The following is a 22,989-nucleotide window of genomic DNA, read 5'->3' as shown; positions in this document are numbered from 1 at the left end:
ATATATGGGGCTTTTGGATGTTGAATAATGATAATAATCCTTTCTACTATAGGCACAAGGCCTGCAATTTTAGAGGATTGGGCTACTTGATTACATCAACCCCAGCATATAACTGGCAGTTATTTCTTCGACCCCAAAAGGATGAAAAACAAAGAGCCAACCTCTGCAGAGTTTGAACTCAGAATCAATGAAATGCTACTAAATAGTTTACCCAGTGTGCTAATGATTCTGCCAGTTCAATGTCTTAGATAATAATCATCATCATCATCGTCGTCATTTAACGTCTCCTTTCCATGCTGGCATGGGTTGGACAGTTTGACTGAGGACTGGCGAGACAAAAGGCTGCACCAGGCTCCAGTATGATCTGATCTGGGAAGGTTTCTACAGCTGGATGCCCTTCCTGACACCAACCACTCTGAGAGTGTAGTGGGTGCTTTTTACGTGCCACTGGCATGAGGGCCAGTCAGGTGGTTCTGGCATCGACTACACTTGAATGGTGCTTTTTTACGTGCCACTCAATAATAATGATGATGATGAACTTATTGTATACAATACATTACAACTTGAGTTTGAATGGGGAATGGCATTAACTTTAAGGTTGGATCAAAATAAAACATCATCATCATGGCATGGGTTGGATGGTTTGACTAGGATCCAATGAGTCAAGGACTGCTTCATTGTCCAGTGTCTGCTTTGGCATGATTTCTACAGCTTGATGCCCTTTCCAGATGGAAGTTATTTTATCCTCATTTTATTTCTGTTTTCCATGCTGGTATGAGTTGGAAGGGTTATGATGGTCAAAGTCCCAATCTTATAAGGAAGCCCTGCTCCCAAAGTCTGGGGGTTTGTATGTCTGCAATATTTAGATCAGTTAAAAAGTATCCCTAGGACACATCCACTTATCTGTTGAACCGTTTCTACCAATAATACTAATACTAAAATTGTAAATGTATACATCTGCAGAGCTAATAAATAAATATTTAAATAATATTTTGTTTTGTTTTTACAGAGGGCGCTACCTGCTTCAGTTATCCACAGATCAACACAAATTCCAGCTCAAGATAAACCAAGAGCTGGGGTTTGACTCACAAGACATCAAATCAGGTAAGGTGATTCTACCAACAATATAAATACCTTTTCCAGGGTACCAAGACCCAATATTTTGGTCTAATAAAAGGGTTATTGTCACAGAACTAGGGAATGGAAGACTACGTCTTTATACTCTTTATAAATGATTTTTACTTAGAATTTGTTGGTGCCAACCATCAGTAGTTTCCTTAGATTCTACTGTGTCTTACCTCTTTTACAACAAAGAAATGTCTAACAGACACGACTGTTTGGTTGAGAAGTTCACTTTGTAATCCCATAGGTCTGGGTTCAGTCCCACTGCACAGCACCTCCGCCACAGACTCAGATTGACCAGTATTTCATGAATGGAATTTGGTCGTCAGAACAGTCTTGTCTCAGAAGTTGCATACCTGGGACAAAAAAATTTGTCTTTCAATCTCTCCTTCTTTAAGGTTGAAATTTGACTGCTATTTCTAGTCAGCTGAATGACTGTCTAGATGTCCCCTGTCGTTGTTCCATACCAAAATGGTTCATGACATTTTGCGTTATTTCTAACGATTCTCTTCCTTTCTCCTCCCAGTTGATCCTCCACCATTTGCTGACATAGAATTTGCCGATGCTGACGACTGTGAAGAAGAATCTCTCAGTATTGAAAATTCTGAAGTAAATATGGAATTCTTTTGTATTTTTATTTCTTTTACCTTTTTTTTTTCAGTTGTTTGTGTTGTTCAGAAATTTGCTTCCCAACCATATGGTCTCAGGTTCAGTCCCCCTGCATAGCACCTTGGGTGAGTGTCTTCCAGGTTGACCAAAGCCTCTGTAGATGGAAACTGAAAGAAGCCTCTTATATGTGTATTTGTGTGTAGCTTTGTCTAGACATGATGTGATGGTTGTAAATGAGCATCACTGTCATATAAGCAGTGTTGTTCATTTCTAGTCTTTCTTGGAAACCTGTCTGGCCATGTGGGAAAATATTACCTCCCTTGGAAATAGGTGAGAGTTGGTGACTGGAAAGGCATCTGGCTGTAGAAAAGCTGCTTCAACAAATTCTGTCTGACCCATGCCAGCATGGAAATATGGATGTTGAGACTATGATGAATTCTGTGGATGTGTGGTAAGAAGTTTGCTTCTCAATCACAAGATTCCAGGTTCAGTTCTACTGCATGGCACCTTAGGCAAGTGTTTTCTGCTATAGCCTCAGGTCGACCAAAGGCTTGAGAATGGATTTGGTGGATGGAAACTCAAAGAAACCTGTTGTATATATAGATATATTTGTGTGTGTGTGTGTTTAATGTTTACTTGTTTTGACCTCTCATGCTAAAAATGCCAAAAATTGAACTTAAAATTTTGTTGTTGCACTTCCAGATGAATACATCAATTCCTAGTTATGATTTCCAACCAGAATCATACGGAGTTCCAGCACCGATGTGGTAAGCCCTGTTGCTTTGGCTCTTCTTTTGTGCCTGTTCAATCTGATACACCCGACACCCACCAACCCACACCCAAACAAAAAAGATTAAAGATTATAAGTTGGATTAGCAAAAGGAATGGAAACCAATAAATTAAGTTTGGTTGGCATGAGGAATGGAATAATCTGGTATTTGGAATGCAGATCTCTCAATGGAATGGTCAAATATTCAGTGGTGGAAGTGATAAAAAAGTGAATTGGTTGTTTGTTCAAAAATGTGAGACTTTTTCACTAAACTGACATTCTTTGATTCAGTTACCATTGTTGTTAATGCTGTTTTTCTGGCATGAAAATAGTTTCTCAAAATTGCTCATGTATAATTTCCAGTTTGTTACTATTTCTAGCAGGTGGAATGTCCACATAGGGGTCCTCTGCATCAGTCATGTTGGTGACGTTGATGAAATATGTAGAGTACATTGTTACTGCAGTGTAGAGTACAGCTACAGTGTCATAACCCTGTACTCTACACTACATCTAACAACGGTGCCAGAGTAATTGTGACTGTTGTGTCCAGTTGTGAAGCTTTTCTTTTAAATATTTAATCGGATTTTGAAAATATCTTGAATGACGGAACGCAAAATTTCCTTTAGATTTTCTCTTTTAAATTCAAAATAGTCTGAGACACCTGATTGTTAGCAAAGGTGAGTCTCAGATATTGCAGCCATGATATTCCAAACATTATTTCTTAAAACTTTGGGAGTTAATAGGGGAAATCTCTATGTTGTCTCTCAACCAGCTAGAAACAACAGCCAAATCTCTTTCGACACGCTTTAACTGCTATTTCTAGTGGCCAAATCTCCCTCAAGTTACACCCCTTCAGGGAAAGGATATATTGGATAATAGAGATTGGGAAATTCCTAAAAAGACAGGATGGGTATGACTGGAACGACCTGGGACTAAGCGACTTTCTCCATACAAGTTAACCTAGATTTGTCATCAATAAAACTACAACAAATTCATTTCAAGTCTTTGATTTCTCCTTATTTGACTGATTTCTCAGAATCTCTCCTGATACTTGCTGCTGTTGTTTAACCCCAGGCTGGCCCTTATTGAGCAGACCTTTGATCAAAAACTGTCCAACTGTGACCATCCTGTTTTTTTGCTTAAAAAATTTTTTTTTTTTCATCAGAAAGGAAGGGTTTTATCTATAACCCTTTAAGGGTCCTCTTGTGGGGAGTGAGGGAGAGGGAGGAATATATCCTCAAACCAAGAATTTAACCTGAATACTTGCAACTGGACTTTACTAAAGGTGGGGGTGAGGGGTGTTAAGCTAGACCCCCTCACCCCCGGATCCACCTGTTTGGTATCAAATTCATTTTGTTTCAATTAATTTTAAAACTAATGAAGAATTTAGTAAAATAACTTTATCCTTAGGAATGATACCTTAGGAATGAGAACCCAGGTTCGAAATTTCCCCAAGACTCCTGATGAAGGCTGGAGGGTATATCAGCCGAAACGTTGTGTTAACAACAAACAAGATGAGGACAAATATCCATCAAATGTAAATAATGGACTTTATTATGCGGGTGTTTGGGACATAATTTATTATGAAACTTTGATGAAAGGTCTTCAGATCCCTTTAAAACAGGAATTTTGTATCATAGGAGCAAGGGAGTAGAGTCATTGATTGGATGCAAAATCTGACCAATGGTAACCAATGGTAACCTGTTTGGCTGTGTTGCTTGATTTTCCAAGTTAGACTCTGCTTACCATGTTCTCTTCACTGAGGATCTGGCTGAGCTCATGGCTCATGTTGGTCGACCATGTGCCACATGTTCATGGCAGATGAGGAATTACATCATAGAGACAGGATCTGACTGCAACTCTGCCTGACAAGTGGCAAATGCAGGAATGCAACTGCGCAATATCCCTCACCTGACCTGAACCAAGAGAAGTGCCAGGTGGGTTGGTATTAAAAGGGGCTAAGTCTACCACCCAATGTGAAGGACATTGTGCTTTCTGTCCTTTTAAGAAAAGGTATGATGGAGATTTGGTTGCTATTTCTAGCAGGTCGGGCAACTCTATAAAAGCTCTGTTGTCAGATCATGGAAGATGTAGGTGCCATGAAGGAAACCTTAAGCAAGAACATCAGCTCGCCATCTCTATTAACCGGCTTGTTTTATCTATTTACTGGCAGTAGTCTGGAATCTAACCCAAAACCAGTTGCAGAGGCAGAAGATCTTGTCAGAGATAACTTTGTTGCATGTCTGCATGAAACCAATACTTCTAATCTAGGTTTGTAACATAACACTCGGTCTGTTTATCTCTTTCCCTTTCTCTCTCTCTCTCTGATTGTCTCCCTATCCTCTCTCTCTCTCTCTACATTAATATAATATTTTTCCTCTTTTTTTCTTCCATCAAATGCAAACTATTTTCTGTTTTGCTTTTCTTTTTAACATTTTTCTTTTTTTTCTTTCCTTTTTGTTTGACAATTAAAAAAACCCAGCAAAATTAATATATTTGATTTCAGCCCACCTGAAACAACACCTTATTTTAAAAGAATTTGTTATTTAATTAAAAACTGTCATTATAATCTTACAGAAGAACTGTTTGTTTGTCTTCCAAACCCTAGTGTATTCATGACAACTATAGTTTATTATTAAATAACTCCAAATTATTAGATATTTTCAAAATTAATTAAGATATTGTGCAGACAATATCAAGTAAAACAAACAATAAATATTTGCTTATTTTTGACAAAGTCAACTTCAATAATTTTGTAAGATCACAACAATTATACAGACACTTTGCGTCTGTATCAGCTTTTATATTATTTTTTTCTTAAAATAAACCCTACTAACAAAATCATAATTCATTGAACACAAGGTATTTGGTCACCCTGTTGATGCTGGTGCCACATGAAATGCACTTGTGATAGTCCCACATAAAAAGCAGCCAAATACACTCTGTAAAGTGGTTGGCATGTTAGGAAGAACATCCAGCCATAGAAACCATGCCAAAGCAGACAAATGGAGCCTGGTATGGCTCTCAGCTTTGCCAGCCTCTGTCAACCTGTCCAACCCATGCCAGCATGGAAAGCAGATGTTAAATGAAAATGATGAGGATAATGATTGGTTTTTAATTTATAGATAGACAACAATAATTACTTAATTGTGAGCTCATAAAGTCATTACTGGTGATAACCTATATGTTGTTTTGTGGGAAAGCTAAAGTAGTGAGGTCATAGCATCATAAAACTACAGAGCCCTTCTTCCTTCTCTGGTTACACTTTCTCTCACACGCACACACGTATGTATGATAAGCTTCTTTCAGTTTCCATCTACCAAATTCACTCACAATGCTTTGGCTGGCCTGAGGCTACAGTAAAAGACACTGGCCCATGGTGCGATACAGTGAGACTGAACCCAAGACCACATGATTGGGAAGTAAGCTTCTTACCTGCACTGCTTACATCTGGACTTAATGATGTCTTTTGATCAATTAAAGCCTGTTTGTCCCTCATCGTTTATTTCTGTTATTTCCAAATTCCAGCCAAAATACTTTTTCTATCCGCATGACTTTAAGTGGAGCTGCCAAATGTTCTTTGTTCTTCAGAACAATAAGTCTTCAGCTTTAAACCAATATTTGTGTCTGTACAGGTTTTGACTTGATCAATAAAATAAAGGGGAGGGGCAGGGAATCAACCACTACACTCTCTCTCTCCTCCCCCCCCACTTCCCTATTCATATTTCTCATCTTCTCTGGAAAGATCAGTTTTTTTTTTCTTTGTTCTAAAACTGTAATTGGGCATCTGGCAATTCCCCCATTTCAGGTTTTTAGACCATTATTGTTAAAGAATAGATTTTTCACAAAACTGCATTTGTTTCCCTGAAGAGCTCCAGTCACACTGCTGCTGCTGCTGTTATCCCAATCACTTCTGACATTAATGAACTGTTTCAGGTGCAATCTCTCGACACGGCCTGCTATTTATACTTTTACCTTTGTTTAGTTCAGACAACACACTGCATATTTCAGCAGAAACTAATTTCATACACATACGGCTGTCTCCTTCTGTTGTCCTACATACAGCTGCATAGCAAACCTATTTCTGCTGTGATCATCCTGACCAATTCAGTAGCACCTCCCCCCCTTCCCTCCCTCCCTCCACAATCTCTCAGTAAACATCTTCCTGTTTCGGGTCAGTGGAAACCATCTCAGTTTTGCTGTGAAGATTATTTAGGTCCCTGTCTACGTTAATGGAGCAAAGGGTCCGGAATCTGGTCCAGACCATTTCAGGCAATGGGGGAAATACTTCCACATCTCATCATCATTTAACATCTGTTTTTGCCTGCTGGCATGGGTTGGATGGATTGACAGGATCCAACAAGCCAGAGGACTGCATCAAGTTCCAATGTCTCTTTTGGCATGGTTTCTATGACTGGATGCCACTCCTAACATCAACCACTTCACAGAGTGTGCTGGGTGCTATTTTCATGGCCCCCAGCACAAGCGAGGTTGCCAAGTTGTGAGACAAGACCCCCTCCACTGTGTGTGTGTGTTTCAGGGGGTGGCTTTATGCCTGGTGACAATAGTTTAAAGTGTGGTAGTGAGACAGAAACGGGTGTGTTGCTGTAGAAGAGATCCATGGCGACACCCCATTGGGAAGAAGTAATTGGTAAAAAGACAAAGATGCTGGTGGTGAGGTGTCAGATGGGAGCGGGGGATGGGTAGAAGAGAAAATAGGGACAAAGAATTTGTGGAAGGGTGGGTGAATAAATTCATTTGGGGAGAGTGATGGCTCATTAGGGATGAGGCTTACAGGTGGAAGAAGGGTGGCAGGTTAGTTGATGGTAAATGTGTGAGGGGGAGGGGGAACGAAATAGGGGTGGAGAGCAGCAGTCTAATAGCAGACCTGTAGATAGACCAAAGAGTAGGGAGGTGGAGTGGGAGAGGGGGGGGTGTAGATTTGGAAAGATTGATATAAAGAATATCAACAGAAAAATAGAATTATTTTGTACAAGATTTAATAATTTTATTTGAACGAAAATGGTTTTCTCTGAGAGTTTTATAGTTAAGTGAGGAGGATGGGGGTGGGGGTGTAGTGACCTTTACTGTCAAAGGTCACCCAAGACTGGCGTGATTGATGCGGTTAATGTTGATTGATAACATCATGTCAGTCAACATTCACAAAAAAATACGTAAGGGCTTGGGTTCCAGACGAATGCTGTTTCAGAAAGTACCTCATTAGCCCCTTTGGCATCTGATCAGAAAGCATCTTTCTTTCTTTCTTTCGGCTTATCATCAGGCCACAACACAGCTCTGACCCCTTCTACTTGCCCTTTCTCTCTCTCTCTTTCAGTCTTACACACATGAAACTAATTACCAAACACACTGGACTATAGAACTAAAGACAATTTGTTTACCACAGCTTAGGCTGTAACTTATTTTGTAACGATGATGATAAATAAATGACTATTTCATATCCTGATGATGATCATCATTACCGTTTAACGCCTGCTTTCCATGCTGGCATGGGTTGGACAGTTTGAGTGAAAACTGGTAAGAAGGAGGCTGATCTGGCAAAGTTTCTACAGCTGGATGCCCTTTCTAATGCCAACCACTCTGAGAGTGTAGTGGGTGCTTTTTATGTGCCGCCAGCATGGGTGCCACTGACCTGACACCAGCATTGGCCACGACTATGGTCTCGCTTAGCTTCACAGGACAACACAAGCACAGTATGTCACCAAAGGTATTGCTCACCTGTCACTACTCCCGTCTAACAATTAATATCCTGCTTCTCTCGTTTATTTATTACACTTAACCATTACAAATATATTTTAATCTTGAAATTCATTATTTTTATCTAACTTTTTTGTGTTTTTTCCTTTTTCTTTATTTGCAGCTAAAATTTCCCCCAACCCCCCATCTCCTCCCCCTTTAATTCCTTCCTCACCAATAACCAGCCCAGGCACCACCACTAGCACATCTGTCTGTGATATTTCTCCTGAAAAAGGAATCTGTGTCTATGACAGTCGTGATAATGGTGGTGCCAAAAACAGAAAGTTCAAAGAAGTCATTCTACAGAAAGATCTTTATGGTAGTATTGGCATAGATCTCACCAATGAGAGTATGAAGGACAGTGTTGATGCCGGAGAAATCTTTGTGCATTCTATCCAGCCGAAAGGTCCTGCTGATTGTGATGGACAGTTGCAATGTAACGACCAAATTCTTGCTGTTGATGGAATCCCTGTAAAGGGTCTTAGCTGTAAAGGTGTCCTTAATAGGATACGGCAAAATGAACAGCCAACTGTGAAATTGTTGCTGTTCCAGAGATCTCAGACATCTCCAGTAAAAGACCACACTTCTCCGACTTCAAGCGTCTCCAATGTTAAATTACCAGCAAGTTCTTCCTGTCTCAAACTTAGCATAAAACCATCTCGGGCTCTGTCGAGTAGCACCAATGGTTTGGATTCTACAAAAGATCTTAAACCCAAATCTTCTGTGACTAAATCCTACTTTGATCACTCTTACATTCCGGAACATCATGTCTCAACTCCCAACATCTTTAATTCCATTTACCAAACTGAAGACGAGTTCATCCTCCCTGATACAAACCATACTACTTCAGTAGAACTTACAGATAAACCACAAGAGGATTCTAAAGACAAGTTTGCAAATGGAATAAAGCAGACCCTGTTTCCTACAAGACCTTCCCAAGTCCTTACAAAGAAAATACCTTCAATGAAAGGTAAGAATATTCTCCATAAAATCGAAATTACCAATGTTGTTGTTGTTGTTTGGCCCTGGATTAACTCTGAACATTTTTAGTTATGTGTAGTATCTTCAATGAGGCATAGTCTACCTAGGATGCATTATTCAACGTGTCCTTTTTTTCTAAGGTGGAAGACATGATTTTGCTGCTATTTCTAGATTCGACAGTCTCACTAGTGTCTGCATTTAGTCCTTTATGGACGTTTTACATTTTATCAAATATTTCAAAAGTAAAAAAATATCTTGCTGCCCTTTCCAGAATTATACCATGATCCAGTTTCGAGTTACAATGCATAATTTGGGAACTGCTGCTTTAGATGTCTTCAAGTTCCATGAATTCTTTGCATGTTCCTAATTGTATTGAATCACCCAAGATGGATATATGACTCCCATTCCTTTCTGTATTTGAATCTGTTGAAAGTTCAATTGTGTGTTTGTCTAAAGTTGATGCTCTGTAGAATTTACACTCTCGTCATCATTTAATGCCCATGTTCTGTGCTGACAGGGTTGGACAGTTTGGCAGGATTTGACTGGTTCAAAGACCCCATGGGGTTCCAATGTCTTTCTTTGGCATGGCTTCTATGGCTGCTAGCCTTTCCAAACACCAACTACTCAACAGTGTGTACTGTGTGCTTTTCTCATACCACCAGCTCTAGTGAGGTTGGTATGCAGCTTGCAAGACTATGAGCTCCAAGAGAGATGGCATTATACAAGGAAATGAGGGGTCAAAGCGTGAGATAAGGGGCCAGGGCAAAACAGATTCCTTACAGAAGAGAGGTCACATCGTGGGAGTGTGATTGAGGTGGAGCAAGGAAGAGGTAAAAATAATAGCGATGAAGTATCTGAGTGGACCCTCAAGATATGAGTTGAGTAGGAGTGGGGACAGGGAGCTGGGAATGTGGGTGAGAGAAGGTTGTTAGAGTGTATGGGAGAGATAAGGAATGAGTGATGAGGTGGGGGAATATAATGAATGACAAACAAGTGTTGAGGGTTGGATGTAGTGAATGGTGGGTAAGGGGTGAGGGAATTGAAGAGCAGCAGAATGGGAATATCAACACATTAGACAGGAGAGAGAGAGAGAGAGGTGAAATGTGATTGGGTGAGTTACCAGGGTGTCTGTGCAGAGAGAGAGAGTCGGGCATAGTGTGTGGGGTGAGTGAGAGAGAGATAATTTGGTGGCTCAGAAGTGGGGGGGGGGGATTGCTCAATGTAAAATGTGGGTGGAGAAGGATAGTAAGAATGAAAGATGTCTGTGAAGTGAGATAGTTCCAGGCAGTGAGACAGGTTAACGATATCATTTATCTCTGACTCGTTAATTATATAATTATCAAAACTCTATTTTACTTTTACTCTCTCTACTCTCCCTTGAATATGTAACTCTCCTTTATTCTCTCCAGAAACGACTACAGTCCCTCACTCTCTGTAGAAATGCTATTACTTAGGTATACTCTTCCTTCTGCCTATTTTAACATGCTCTCCACATCATACTTTATATCTTACAGATGTTTATTTGAAGAAAGTTGAATCCTCAAACAACGCAGAAATGCCTGCATCTCTGGCATCTCTGTTTACCAGACCTGACGAGCTGTTTACCAATTTAGGAACCACAGACTTGCCTGAAAGACATTCGGAAAACTGGACGTTGTTGAGGTTGGTTCTTCTAAAATTATTTCTTCTGCATTTTCTAACAAACAATTTTGACAAAACATGGAGTTAGAATTATTGTTGCTGCTGTTTGACAATCAATCAATCTGGTCAAACAGACCATTCCAGCTGTGACCATCCTGTCTTGATTTCAGGTGCAGACTATCTGTAGGATTGCATTATTCAATGTGTCCTTCCTTTCTTTAGATAGTAGAGTGTGATACGAAGAAGATTTGACTATTGTTTTGTAGAACATGGAGGCTTCTGTTAAGCTTAGTGTGAAATATTGTATGTGTGTGTAACATCCGAGTCTGGAGAACAGGGATATTTTGTCAGTTAAATGTTCAGGTTATGGAAATTTAACCAGGGCAGTGTTATGTACCAGGGTGTAAACAGACAATCCTTTCGACTGTTAGCTGCAGCTTCATACAGAGTAGCTTAAATCCCGCTGCGCATCACTTGGCTAAGAGTCTTCTTATGTAAGCTCAAGTTGACTCCTTTCTGCTGAATGGAATTTGGTTGGCGGAAACTGTACAGAAGCCTATTGTACATGGTGTGGGAATGTAGATGGACCTTTGGTGGTGGTGGTGATATTAACTCATTGGCAGAAGATATGTGTCAGCAAAGTTACTGAAAAATTGGTGTTCTATAAATGAAGTTACTTGAGATATTTGTTCTGCATCAAATTACTGACACTCTCTTGTGACTGTCAGAAATACATTGAACCAATGATTGATTGAAAATCAATAACCAGTGATACTATTATTTGCAATCTGTCATGTATCAATACCAGAATGATTCCTTTGTCACTGTTTGTCTGCTTTATTGACAGACATGGTGCCAAACAGAATTCTACAGACAAAGCAAGAACAACTTATCCACTCAATCATTCTAAATTTACTGAGGAATGGTAAAAAAACATTTAATTAGTTATTTCCTGTCAAGCTTGACTTTGTCTTGCACCTGTCAGGGAATTAATATATAAAAAAAAAGGTACCAGTTAACTACTGGGGTACTTCCTTCAAACATAACCCCTTTTTCTGCCTAAATTACTGATTAATGTTTTTCTTAATGAAAAATTATTGATTTAGCAGAATTTTAGTTACTGTCTTTTACATTGTAGGTTCAAATTCCATCAGAGACAACGTTGCTCTTCATTCTTCCAGAATCACTAAACTACCAGTCATATACAGGGGGATATATAGTAATATTGTTTTAGCTTTTAAGACAATATTCCTATATTTGCTCAATTATATTGACTCCCCTCACCACCTCCCACTGGGCCAGACATGTCACAAGGTTCACAGACAACAGGGGGACTCATGCAGTTGGCAAGTGGTATCCAAGAGATCAGAAAAGGGCCTCTTGGAAGGCCTCCATGATGATGGGAAGACTGGGTCAAGAAGGAAAAGAATTGTGCAATCAAGACAGACTTGGAAGTGCACTGTGACCAGCGGTATATAACAACACCTGATGGTCTGGTCGATATATAGTAATATAGGGTCTGCTAAGTTAAAGGGTTTTGATTCAACAGGAATAGGGAGCTGTCAGGCATAATCTGGTATTTACTGACAGTCTTTTTATTATTCTGATGTTTAAACTATATCACGGTTGTCTTTACTTTCCATTGCTCCAGGGCTGATGAAGTACCAGTTATACACTGTGGGTCAGTTTAATTGACATTACTCCCCTTCCACAACAGTTTGTTCTTGTTTACCTTTTTTTAAAATATCTGTAGCATTCTAAGTTTTAAAAAAAGTGTATTTCTTTCAGCAAAAACAGTTGGAATTTTAAGGATCAAAGACCAAATGAGAAATTCTTTGAATGTGTTTTAACCAAAATCCAAGGATCTCTTGGATTAAACATTATTGTAAGTTAATCTTTCTAAATCTCTCTTTTGCTCCCTTCTGCAGTTGGAGTATCTCTTCTACAGCAAAGCCATCTCTCTCAATTCTATTCCCCCACCAATTCAGGGGACTTTGTCTTGTCTTGCAAATTTCTTGGTCACCCCACCAGTGCTGGTGCCACAAATAAAACACTCAGTACATGCTGTAATATGGTTGGCATTAAGGAGGACATCCAGCCATAGAAACCATGCTGAAACAGCCCAACCCCATGGTTTGTCAGCTCTGGTCAAGCTGTCCAACCTAGGCCAGCTTGGAAGATACATTAAATAAAGATGATTCTCTTTCCACCAGATTTTCAGTACAGGCAGCAAAGATGCATTCATGTAGATGAATGACATGCTAGAAATAGCAACCAAATCTCCTTGAAATCATCATATCTTACCCTTCTTTTGAAAAGACACATTAAAAAATGTAATTATAGAAAAAATGATCAGGTGTAAGAAGAAAAGGTTGCCACTATACTCTGAGTACCCTTGGTCAGGTGGACAGTGGACATACAGACAGACAGAACCAGAATGGCAAGGTGAAAGGCAGAAGAGTATCATGGTAGAAAGTCCAAGCAAAAATACCTTGTGGTATTATGGCAAAGGTGGACTTAGCTGTTCGATAAACAGAACTCATAAAATATGTAGCAAATTTGTATCAGGGTTGATGATAATGGATGAAAATCCAGTGAATGTGATGCTGTAGCATGGCCGCAATCTGAAGACTGAAATCATTGAAAAATATATTGGTATAAAATATAATTTAACATTACAGCATTATGTGCCTCCATAGTTTAAATTCAACATTATGTGCTTCCATAGTTTAGATTTAACACTTCAGAATATATCTCTGCAATCACAACTCAACATTCCTACATATTTATGATTTAACATTTCAGAACAGACATTCATGGAAACAGTTTAACAATTATTATGTTAGATACATCCATATTCTATGATTTAACCATACCTTCATCTACCTTCATAGTTCCGATTTAACATTCCAAAATATATGTATCCTCTCTTAAAAAAGTGGACGTTTGTCTTAGAACAACAAACCACTGCATCATTTACCATGAGAGAACTTCTCATATGGACTTGTGGTGCATATAAGCACTCATGTCTATATTGCCAGCAGGAGAGAATCCTCTGCTACCATCACCATCTCCTACTAGTGGAATAAACACAAGCGATTATATGCACCACAAATCCATTTGAGAGGTTCTCTCTTGGTAAATAATACTGTATTGTGTGTTCTAACTCAACATCCACTTTTGAGTTGGGATGAATGTTTTGGTTTTTAATATTGCTTCTGTCACTATTAATTATTTCTACATATTAATTTATTATTTCTATTAATTATTAATTATTTCTACATAAAATATGTTTCCTTTGCACCAGTATTTTGTTAGTTATCCTTGAAAGCTTCTTCTTGTTATCTGAATTCTCAATCGGTTTATATCATTGATCTCTTTAGGGTGGTATTGATACAAAAACAGATTTAGGTGGTGTTTATGTGAAATCATTACAACCAGGAGGAGCTGCTCAACAAAATGGCACTATCCAAAAAAGTAAGTCTCTAAATGCAATTTCTACCATTTTTCCTTCTTAATTTGATGTTGATTTCTATAAATTTTTGTTAATTAAAAGAAAATCAATCAATTATTACTTATTTACAGTTCTATATTTAAGGGATGAGGAATTATTTACATTTGACAGATATTTGTTCTCATCTTGTTTGTTGTTAACACAACGTTTCGGCTGATATACCCTCCAGCCTTCATCAGGTGTCTTGGGGAAATTTTGAACCAGGGTTCTCATTCCTAAAGTATTTTTCAATGTTATTATTATTATTCTGAGTTCGATTCCAGGCAGTGACCTGAATAATATTAATAATAATAATAATAATAATAATAATAATAATAATGTCGAAAAATACCTTAGAAATGAGAACCCAGGTTTGGAATTTCCCCAAGACACCTGATGAAGGCTGGAGGGTATATCAGTCAAAACAGTGTGTTAACAACAAACAAGATGAGGACAAATATCTGTCAAATGTAAATTATGTATTACTCATTTAGTTTTACAGTTAATAAGATTCCATTGTAGTTTTGTTAGATAACTGTAGACTTGCCCCATCACCCAGTTTAACACCACTCCTGTTCCTCAGTTCCATCTCATGGAATCTGTTGCCATTATGTGGACCATATGGTCTACTGACAATTAGGTCTGCTCTTCTTCCTACTATTGAACTAATTTGTGGGTTGTAGCATCTTCTTCTTCCTCTCCCCTCCTCTCTCTTCTCTCCCACTATCAAAAAACAGTAAGGGCTGATGCCCTTCTGCACCTGACTAATGCATAAAAGAAATAAAAGTGAACCTCTCACCTTCTTTGATATTAACATTGTCACTTCTTGTTTATTGTCTTAGGAGGATCACTATGCCAATAATGATAATAACACATGCACTGGTTCAAATCACTTCTTTAACCAATTCACTTCTTGTTTAGTCTTACAGTTAATGTAAATTACTTAGCAACTTAAGGCTTGTGCACTGATAGTTAGTGCATTGGTTTCATGACCTTAATGCAATTAGTTCAATTCCTGAACTGCGCAGTGCCTTGTATCTTTGAGCAAGGCACATCATTTCATGTTTTGCTCTAATTTATTCAGCTGTAAATAAGTACTGACTGCAGCTCAACATAATCTTCATTATTGTATAATGAAAACTTCTCATTGATTTCAAGAAATTTATATTCTTCAGGAATTCTATACCTACTTCTTCTGGTTGGGATAGGGGAATGCTTGGTTCTTCTTTTGCCTCCAGCCCCTAATATTGTGAGACGAATGTGCTAAAGGCAAACTTTCCTAAGAGAAAAATGTTTACGGTAAAATTTCACATTACCCTAAATAAGAACCTCAAATAATTAACAAAAGCATGGAACGAGCTGCCAAGCCAGTCTCTCTTGCAAGTGACGGCAAAGCTAAGCAATTTTTTCTCTCTTTGAAAAAGTTATCTAAACAAAATGCTTTTCAGATAAAAGCTTTCATCTTCAACTTTCTTTCAACAGATGATCGTATTTTGTGTATAAATGATGTCAGCTTGCAAGACAAATACCATCAGCAGGCCGTGAGCATTCTCCACGATGCAACTGAAAGATGCATCCTCGTTTTGGGTCGAATTGTTGAAGATGATTCACATGGAAACACCACTAGTGAGAGCCTGGAAAGCAGTGTAGCACCTGTGAAATATGGTTACTGTGGAAATGTTCCACAACCTAAGGTAACAATCTCAGCTAACATTGTCTCGTATGGAAGAAATGGCATAGAATTAGGGGTTGCAGTTTGTTGTATGACAAACCTGTGATGACGGGACAGTTGCCTTCAAAGTAACTTAGTCTTCTTGTATGATTCCATTCCTGGCGTAACTCATGCAAGTGGATTTGGTACCTGCAAAAGGAAAAGTATGAGAGATGTATATATAGGGTGGGTGTGATGCAGATGTGACGGCAAGAGCGAAACTTGGCTGGGTGAGGTTCAGGGAATGTGGAGCGTTGTTATATGGGAAAAGGGTCTCATTGAAGATGAAGGGAAGGGTCTATAGGAGTTGTGTGAGAGCTGGAATGCTGTATGGGAGTGAGACATGGTGCCTGAGGGAGAGAGAGAGAGATGGCAATTTTGAGAAGGACTGAGAGGGGACCACACAGATTAGAACCAACGAATTCTGCTGTGTGTTGTTGTAAAAGGGGACTAAAAGAGGCTGAGATTGAGGATTTGCACTCCAACCTTGTAAAACCTTCACCAGCAACAACTACCCAAACCTACCCATGGGTTGGAGGGGTTGTTGCTTGAATGGTGCAGAGGCATCATTCACCAGGAGTCAAAGGGAATCGCTAACAAATGGTGGGTGCAGTGACACGCTCTTACAACACATGCCCCCCCACACACACACCACTGCTACTTACTCTGTATGTGTGTGTGTGAGACTGTATTGTAAATGCAATATATTATAAAATGAACAACACAAGAAGAACCAAGTTTGACAAATATCATTCTGTTTCAGATCAATAATCAAAGAGAGTCCTAACATGACCATCATGTTTTTCTGCTTTCCATTGCAGGTTGGCACTGAATTGGACCCCAACAAAACAAAGCCTCTTCCAAACCCCACCTCAACAACCCCCATATTGACTTCCCCCCCTCAAACTGCAACTATGGCAAAGACAACAGAAGAATGTCAACTGAATTCAACTCAAGAGTTTATTTCTAAGAAGGAATCACCTGAAACCTTCTGTGATTTACCAGAAACTTATGTTAGTGGAACAAGAGACAACAAAGTATTACAAGAATCCCCTTCATTAAAGGTTAGAATCACATTTTTGCCATTTCACAAGAATTGTCCTGGCTTTTTATCAATACTCCGTTGTTTGTTTGGTCTTTATTTTAGAAATTAATATTTCATCTCCAGCAGACTAATCAAATTGTAAGGGAAAAGGTCCTCATTGAAGGACAAAAGGAAAGGTCCGTGGGAGTTGTTGTGTGAGAGCTGGAATGCTGTATGGGAATAAGACATGGTGTCTGAGGGAGAGAGAGAGAGAGAGAGAGAGATGGCAATTTTGAGAAGGACTGAGAGAGCAGTGGTGAGAGAAATGTGTGGTGTGAAGCTGTTTAAGAAGAGGACTGAGGACTTGATGGGGATGCTGGAGGAATCAGTGGAACGGCTGGCAAGGGCAAATGGAGTGGTGGTGGTATGGACATGTGTTGAGGAGGGATGAGGAGCATGTTCTGAAGAGGTTGCTAGAGTTTGAGGTAAATGGACCGAGAAAGCAAGGTAGACCAAGGAAAATGTGGAGGGGAAGGTGGAGGAGGAGAGTGGGAGGGTTGGCTTGAGAAGGGAGGATGCCCAAAACCGGGCAAGATGGTGAGAGGGCAGTTGGTATGGCATTGAGGTAGATCTGGCCACCCCCATTAACGGGGACAAAACCTGGATTCAAAATGATGGATGGATGAATATATCTAATCAGTGGTTTATTGTATTTCTGACAATGACAAGGGAGTATCTTTAATTTTATGCTGAACAAATCTCACAAAGGCCTTTGAACAATTATCGGTTTTTGCATTTGTTGTTAATTAAGCCAGAGCATCAGAGTTTTGGTTGTAGCAGGTTTACTAAATCTAAAACGACTTCTTCAGAATATTATCAAAGTCATTCAGACAGCAGGCTGGCTGGATTGTTAGCAGCATTTTGTCCATCTTCACATCCTGAGTTCAAATGCTGCTGCGGTCACCTTTGCCTTTCATAGTTTTGGGGTCAAACACATCCCCCGAAATTGCTAGCCTTGTGTCAAAACTGGAAACCATTATTATCATCACCAGTGAATGGCCCTTTTTCCATGCTTGTATGAGTCAGACTGAGTTTATTGAGGCAAGTTCTCTGCAACCGGATGCCTTTCCTGCTGTGAACCCTTACTTGGCCAGGCAGTATCTTTGCAGACACCGCCTGTATAACAGTGACACCCATTTACAACTCCCATGCAATGTGAAGAAGACAAGGAGATACAAACATGTATGCTCACAGTTTCTCTCTCACTCTCTTCCTCTTGCACATACACACACACGATGGGCTTCTTTCAGTTTCCATCTGCCAAATCCACTCACAAGGCTTTGGTCAGCTTGTAGCTACAGTAGGAGATACTTGCCCAAGGTGCCATGCAGCGGGACTGAACCTGTTGTTGACTTAAGCTAACATTTGTGGTGGCCATCTGGAAACATGAGAATGTGAAGAGACAGCCATCTTAATTATATCATCAGAATAGAACAAGTTGATTAAAAAAATTGAAATGTGGGTAGAGGATAGCATTTCGTTTTTGGTTAGAACTTCTTTGACTGCAGTAAGTGGCTGAATATACCATGGCATTAAAGAAACCAAGCTGTGACGCGGTTCAGGTGTGACGGAAGTGCAAGGGGCTTTATAGAAGCCTTCAACTCTACCTTGTTACTTTGATACAAGTTGGTCACCTTTCCTTTTAACTATATTGCCTAAATTCTCTATGGAGTTCAGGTGAAGCAAGGTACTTGACCAGGGAAGCACAAATTACCAATGGCTTGTGAGTAGAAGTCAGTAGAAGGATACTGTGTTGAAGCCCTTCACTTGTGTCTTTTGCAGACGTTTGTTGTTGAAGAATGTAAAAATGTAAACATTAGCAAGAAAAAGGAAAGAAACAAGTGCTGTTCAAAGTCCCTTACTATATTTGTTCTGCTCTGAGTTACACACACTCCCTTGTTACTTTTGTCATCAGAAGTGCATTAAAGCCTATTGTTATTATTCACCAATTGTGATATAAAATGACAGAGATGTGTCAGGTGTGGGGGGAAAGTTTTGGGGGAAGTGAAAAAATCTTTATTTTCTCTCATGCTTTTTTTTTTTTCTGTTGTAGGAAGAAAGCAACTCATCAGCAACTTGTGAAGATCACAAGAAATGCTGCCAAGATAAATATATTTATTTTCCAGACAGAAATAATGGTGCAACTATAAATAAAACAGTAACTCCCAAGGGTTCTACAAAGGACCCCACACTTTCTGATAGAATCAACAAAGAACTCGTTAAGGTAATTATTATTCTAGAGTACAAATTAGTATACAGTAAATTCTTAGATATTTTATTAGACTGGAGTTCAAAGTGGGTCACAGACCTAAAGCCCCAAACCTTTGTCCTCCTGCACAGATCTTGGCAGTGCCGAACAGCCTTCTCCATTAAAACCACAATTGCACCAGCTTGTTCAAGCGTTTTTAGCATTTCAGATCTGCAGCTAAATACTGTTCTGAATCTTGCTGCTGGGCTAAGTGAAGCTGTCAACAACTTGGACAATCTCATCCACAACAGAAACAGAAACAAATTCTTTTGGTGCTAGGATGCTTAACAGTATTATAGGTTGCCATTAGTTAGATTTTGTATCCAACCAACGACCCTCCTCACAAATTGGGATGTGACCTGTTATTTGTATGAATAAGGACCCCCAGCTCAGACTGTTTGGCCATGTTGTTTGATTTTCCAAGTTAAACCCTGCTTACCGTTTCCTCTTCACTGAAGATCTGGCTGGGTTTGATGACTTGTGGTGGTCAACCACATACCACATGGTCATGGCAGATGAGGAGATAAAGAGATAAATAGTGGTGATGAGCTGTCCAGGTGGCACCTCAGGTAGGAGGGGGGAGGAGGAGGAGTAGTGGGGTAGACAGCAGGAGTGGAGTAGGGAGGTAGACAGGTGTAGTGCATGAGGAGAGATAATCTGATGGTTCAGTGTGGGGGGATGGATGGGAGGCCACTGTAATATGTGGGTACATACCCCTATGTATATATTCGGAGTATGTGTATAAATTTTATTGTTTTGCACTTTGAAAGGTACCTGACAGTGTCACCGATGAAAAACTGGGTTTCGATGAGAAAAACACTTCCAAGGATAAATGTCCAAAAACTGAAGAAGAATGCAATATTTTGGCTCCCAATGGCTACATATCAGACTCCCCAAATGGAAGAATTGAAGTCAAAAGCAACTTTCATTCTACATTATCTGAAGATTGTGGCCAATTTTCTTTGAGTCAGGAAAAAAAATTTGTGTGTAAGGTAAATGGTTTCTCTTTTTCTTATTCCATCTGTTTGTTTTTTTTTTGTCCAAGAATTTCGATGGCTGGAGAATTAGACAAGTTAAAGATGTATCAACGAATACAAGTTTCAGTCATAGAATTTGGTTAATTCTTCTTGGATAACTCAATATTCCATATAAATATAAACAGTTCCAGCAATTAGAACTGACTGAAAGTCAGCTTCTGTTGCAGAATTTAAGAATTTAAGACATCTGTGGTTTTGGTAAGCTGCTTCTACAGCTACAGTGCTAGAATGCCGTCAACAAAAGGGTTTCTTGCTCAACCGGATAGAAATAGCAGTCAAGTGTCCCTAAGTCACTCTCTACTGTGTTAAATAAAGACAGACATATTAAATAATGTAGCCCTCCACAGCTTTCAAAAGATGAGAAGGTCATGGTTGGAATCACCTTGATTATAGGTCTTTGACAAAAACAATAAGATTTGCTACAAAACAAACCTATTTCTCATCTATCGACAGTTTCATTATACTGTTGCTCTCCACTCTCCATCTTTTAATGTATTCTTCCCCCATCACTTCCTCCTCTTCCCTACCCCACTCTTATTTTCCTTGCAACCCCCCCCCCCCGAACCTGGGACTCACCTCCATCCATGTTCTCCTCATCTCTCCTGTCTGTCCCTCTCACAACCCCCCACCCATCCTTGATTCTCTCTTTACTCCCCTCCTTGTACCCTGACACCTCATCTCCATCATCCTTTCTCCCTTTCCTGCTTGATTACCCATCTCTCTCCTCCTCTACAGCAACACATCATCTGTTCCAGCCTCTCGTTCCTACTTCAGCCTCTCTACACCTGGCAGAAAACCACCTCCCTCACTCCTGCCCCTCCACTTTGTCAAAGACTCTTAATCTTGTGAGTTGCTTGGGTGACCCCACTCATGTTGGTGTCATGGAAAAGGCCCCTAGTACACTGTAAAGTGGTTTGCATTAGGAAGGGCATCAGGCTACAGAAACTGTGCCAAGGTAGACCCTGGAGACGGCCATAGTCAGCTGCTGTCCAACTGTCCAACCCATGCCAGCATGGAACATGGACATTACATGATGACGATGGCGACCACGAACATCTCTTTTCTGTGTTTTAGGGGTGGGTGGGGGTGAGGGTGGATTATTTTCTTTCTATTTATAGAATGTCTCCTTTTAGATATTGGCATCTAGCAAGGAGTTCTAAGTATTTCTTTATTGCAATATTCCTTTATTTGTCTGTGTTGTTCCCTAAACCTCCAGTCAGTTTCCTAATTTCTCACTTTTCTGTTTTACAGTCAAAAATACACGAAGCAACCTTGGTGAACACAGAAGCCAGTGAGACTCTATCGGAGAGTGTGTCGGAGACTAACATGTCTGAGTCGATGGACCATAAACTTGGTTTCACTTCAGAGGAATCCCTTGAAGGAAACTCAGACACCATGACTGCTGGTGTCAGCAGTACGAGTAAAACCACTACAAAACAGCAATGTCTGACACAAATGTGTGAAATGGCTGAGGTATGTCGAGAATCTGTAACCTGTGTCTCACATTCATACCCCCCCTCCTCCCTGGCATCTGTACACACGCACACACACATAACCCTGCCAAAACTATCAATTTTGTGGTGACCTCACTTGAACACACACACACATGTATGCATATGATGATGATATACATATATATATATATATATATATATATATATATATATATATATATATATATATATATATATATATATATATATATATATATATATGTATATATATATATATGTATGTATGTATAGATATTGTAGGTGCAGGCATGTGCCAGTGCTCCCAAACTGATTTGGCATGGTTTCTATGGCTGGATGCCATTCCTAATGCCAACCACTCTGAGAGTGTAACAGGTACTTTTTATGTGCCACCAGCATGGGTGCTAGTTATGAAACACAGGCACTGGCCACATCTATGATATCACTTGGCTTGAGAGGTCTTCTCAAGCACAGCTACCAAAGGTCTCGGTCACTTGGCATTGCCTTCATGAGGCCCAAAGTTCAAAGGTTGCATTTTATGTGAAAACATTGTCAAACTCCTTCCCAAAACCCAATCTTCTTCTTCTTCACAACCAACAAATACTTTCTTTCCTGTTTAGTTGTTAGCAGATGTGTGGGTGTGGATGTATGTATCAGTAACATCATCCCCAAGATACAGCTGGTATTAGGATGGCAATGTTAAACTTTGCACTTATATATGTGTGTATTTGCATATGTCTATTTATGTGTGTGTGTGTGTGTGTGTGTTTGTATGTATCGTCATCCTCCTCATCATTTAATGCCCTCCCTCCATGCTGGCATGGGTTGGACAGTTTGACAGGGGCTGGCCAGGCAGGAGCCTGCACCGAGCCCTGCTGCCGGCTTTGATATGGTCTCTATGGCTGGATGCTCTTCTTCATGCCAACCATTTCACTGGGTGCCACAGGGGCTGCGTTTGTTTTTGTGGCACCGGCAGCAGTGACGCCACCAAATAACTTGACACCCCTGCCCGAAGGGTGAGAAGTGTTGAGGGTCAGGGTTTGAGTCAGGTGAGGAGAAGTTAGGATA

The 22,989-nt window shown here is 39.8% G+C and overlaps 2 protein-coding genes across 5 annotated transcripts in view; both read left to right on the top strand.

The window, feature by feature from the left end:
- Window positions 1-22,989, top strand: part of LOC106871088 (tyrosine-protein phosphatase non-receptor type 13) — a 217,697-nt gene that overhangs the window by 111,235 nt on the left and 83,473 nt on the right. The window lies entirely within an intron of this gene.
- The window catches only part of LOC106871091 (PDZ domain-containing protein 2), a 41,290-nt gene continuing 19,310 nt past the window's right edge, over window positions 1,010-22,989 (top strand). Inside the window, exons 1-12 of one of the 4 annotated variants that reach the window (XM_014917382.2) lie at window positions 1,010-1,104; window positions 1,649-1,731; window positions 2,434-2,498; window positions 8,379-9,224; window positions 10,750-10,897; window positions 12,665-12,761; window positions 14,260-14,353; window positions 15,852-16,063; window positions 16,902-17,144; window positions 19,218-19,388; window positions 20,183-20,404; window positions 21,701-21,922. In XM_014917382.2, the coding sequence (XP_014772868.1) occupies window positions 2,456-2,498; window positions 8,379-9,224; window positions 10,750-10,897; window positions 12,665-12,761; window positions 14,260-14,353; window positions 15,852-16,063; window positions 16,902-17,144; window positions 19,218-19,388; window positions 20,183-20,404; window positions 21,701-21,922 (2,298 nt within the window). In that variant the 5' untranslated portion in view covers window positions 1,010-1,104; window positions 1,649-1,731; window positions 2,434-2,455. Of the gene's footprint in view, window positions 1,105-1,648; window positions 1,732-2,433; window positions 2,499-2,540; window positions 2,754-8,378; window positions 9,225-10,749; window positions 10,898-12,664; window positions 12,762-14,259; window positions 14,354-15,851; window positions 16,064-16,901; window positions 17,145-19,217; window positions 19,389-20,182; window positions 20,405-21,700; window positions 21,923-22,989 lie in introns of those variants that run through there. The other 3 variants (XM_052965810.1, XM_014917381.2, XM_052965811.1) reach the window with 3 other exon arrangements.

Source organism: Octopus bimaculoides, chromosome 2 (assembly GCF_001194135.2).
Source record: "Octopus bimaculoides isolate UCB-OBI-ISO-001 chromosome 2, ASM119413v2, whole genome shotgun sequence".
In the NCBI taxonomy this organism is placed as follows: domain Eukaryota; kingdom Metazoa; phylum Mollusca; class Cephalopoda; order Octopoda; family Octopodidae; genus Octopus; species Octopus bimaculoides.
The sequence above is the reverse complement of the archived record's forward strand: the minus strand, read 5'-3'. Positions and strand labels throughout refer to the sequence as shown.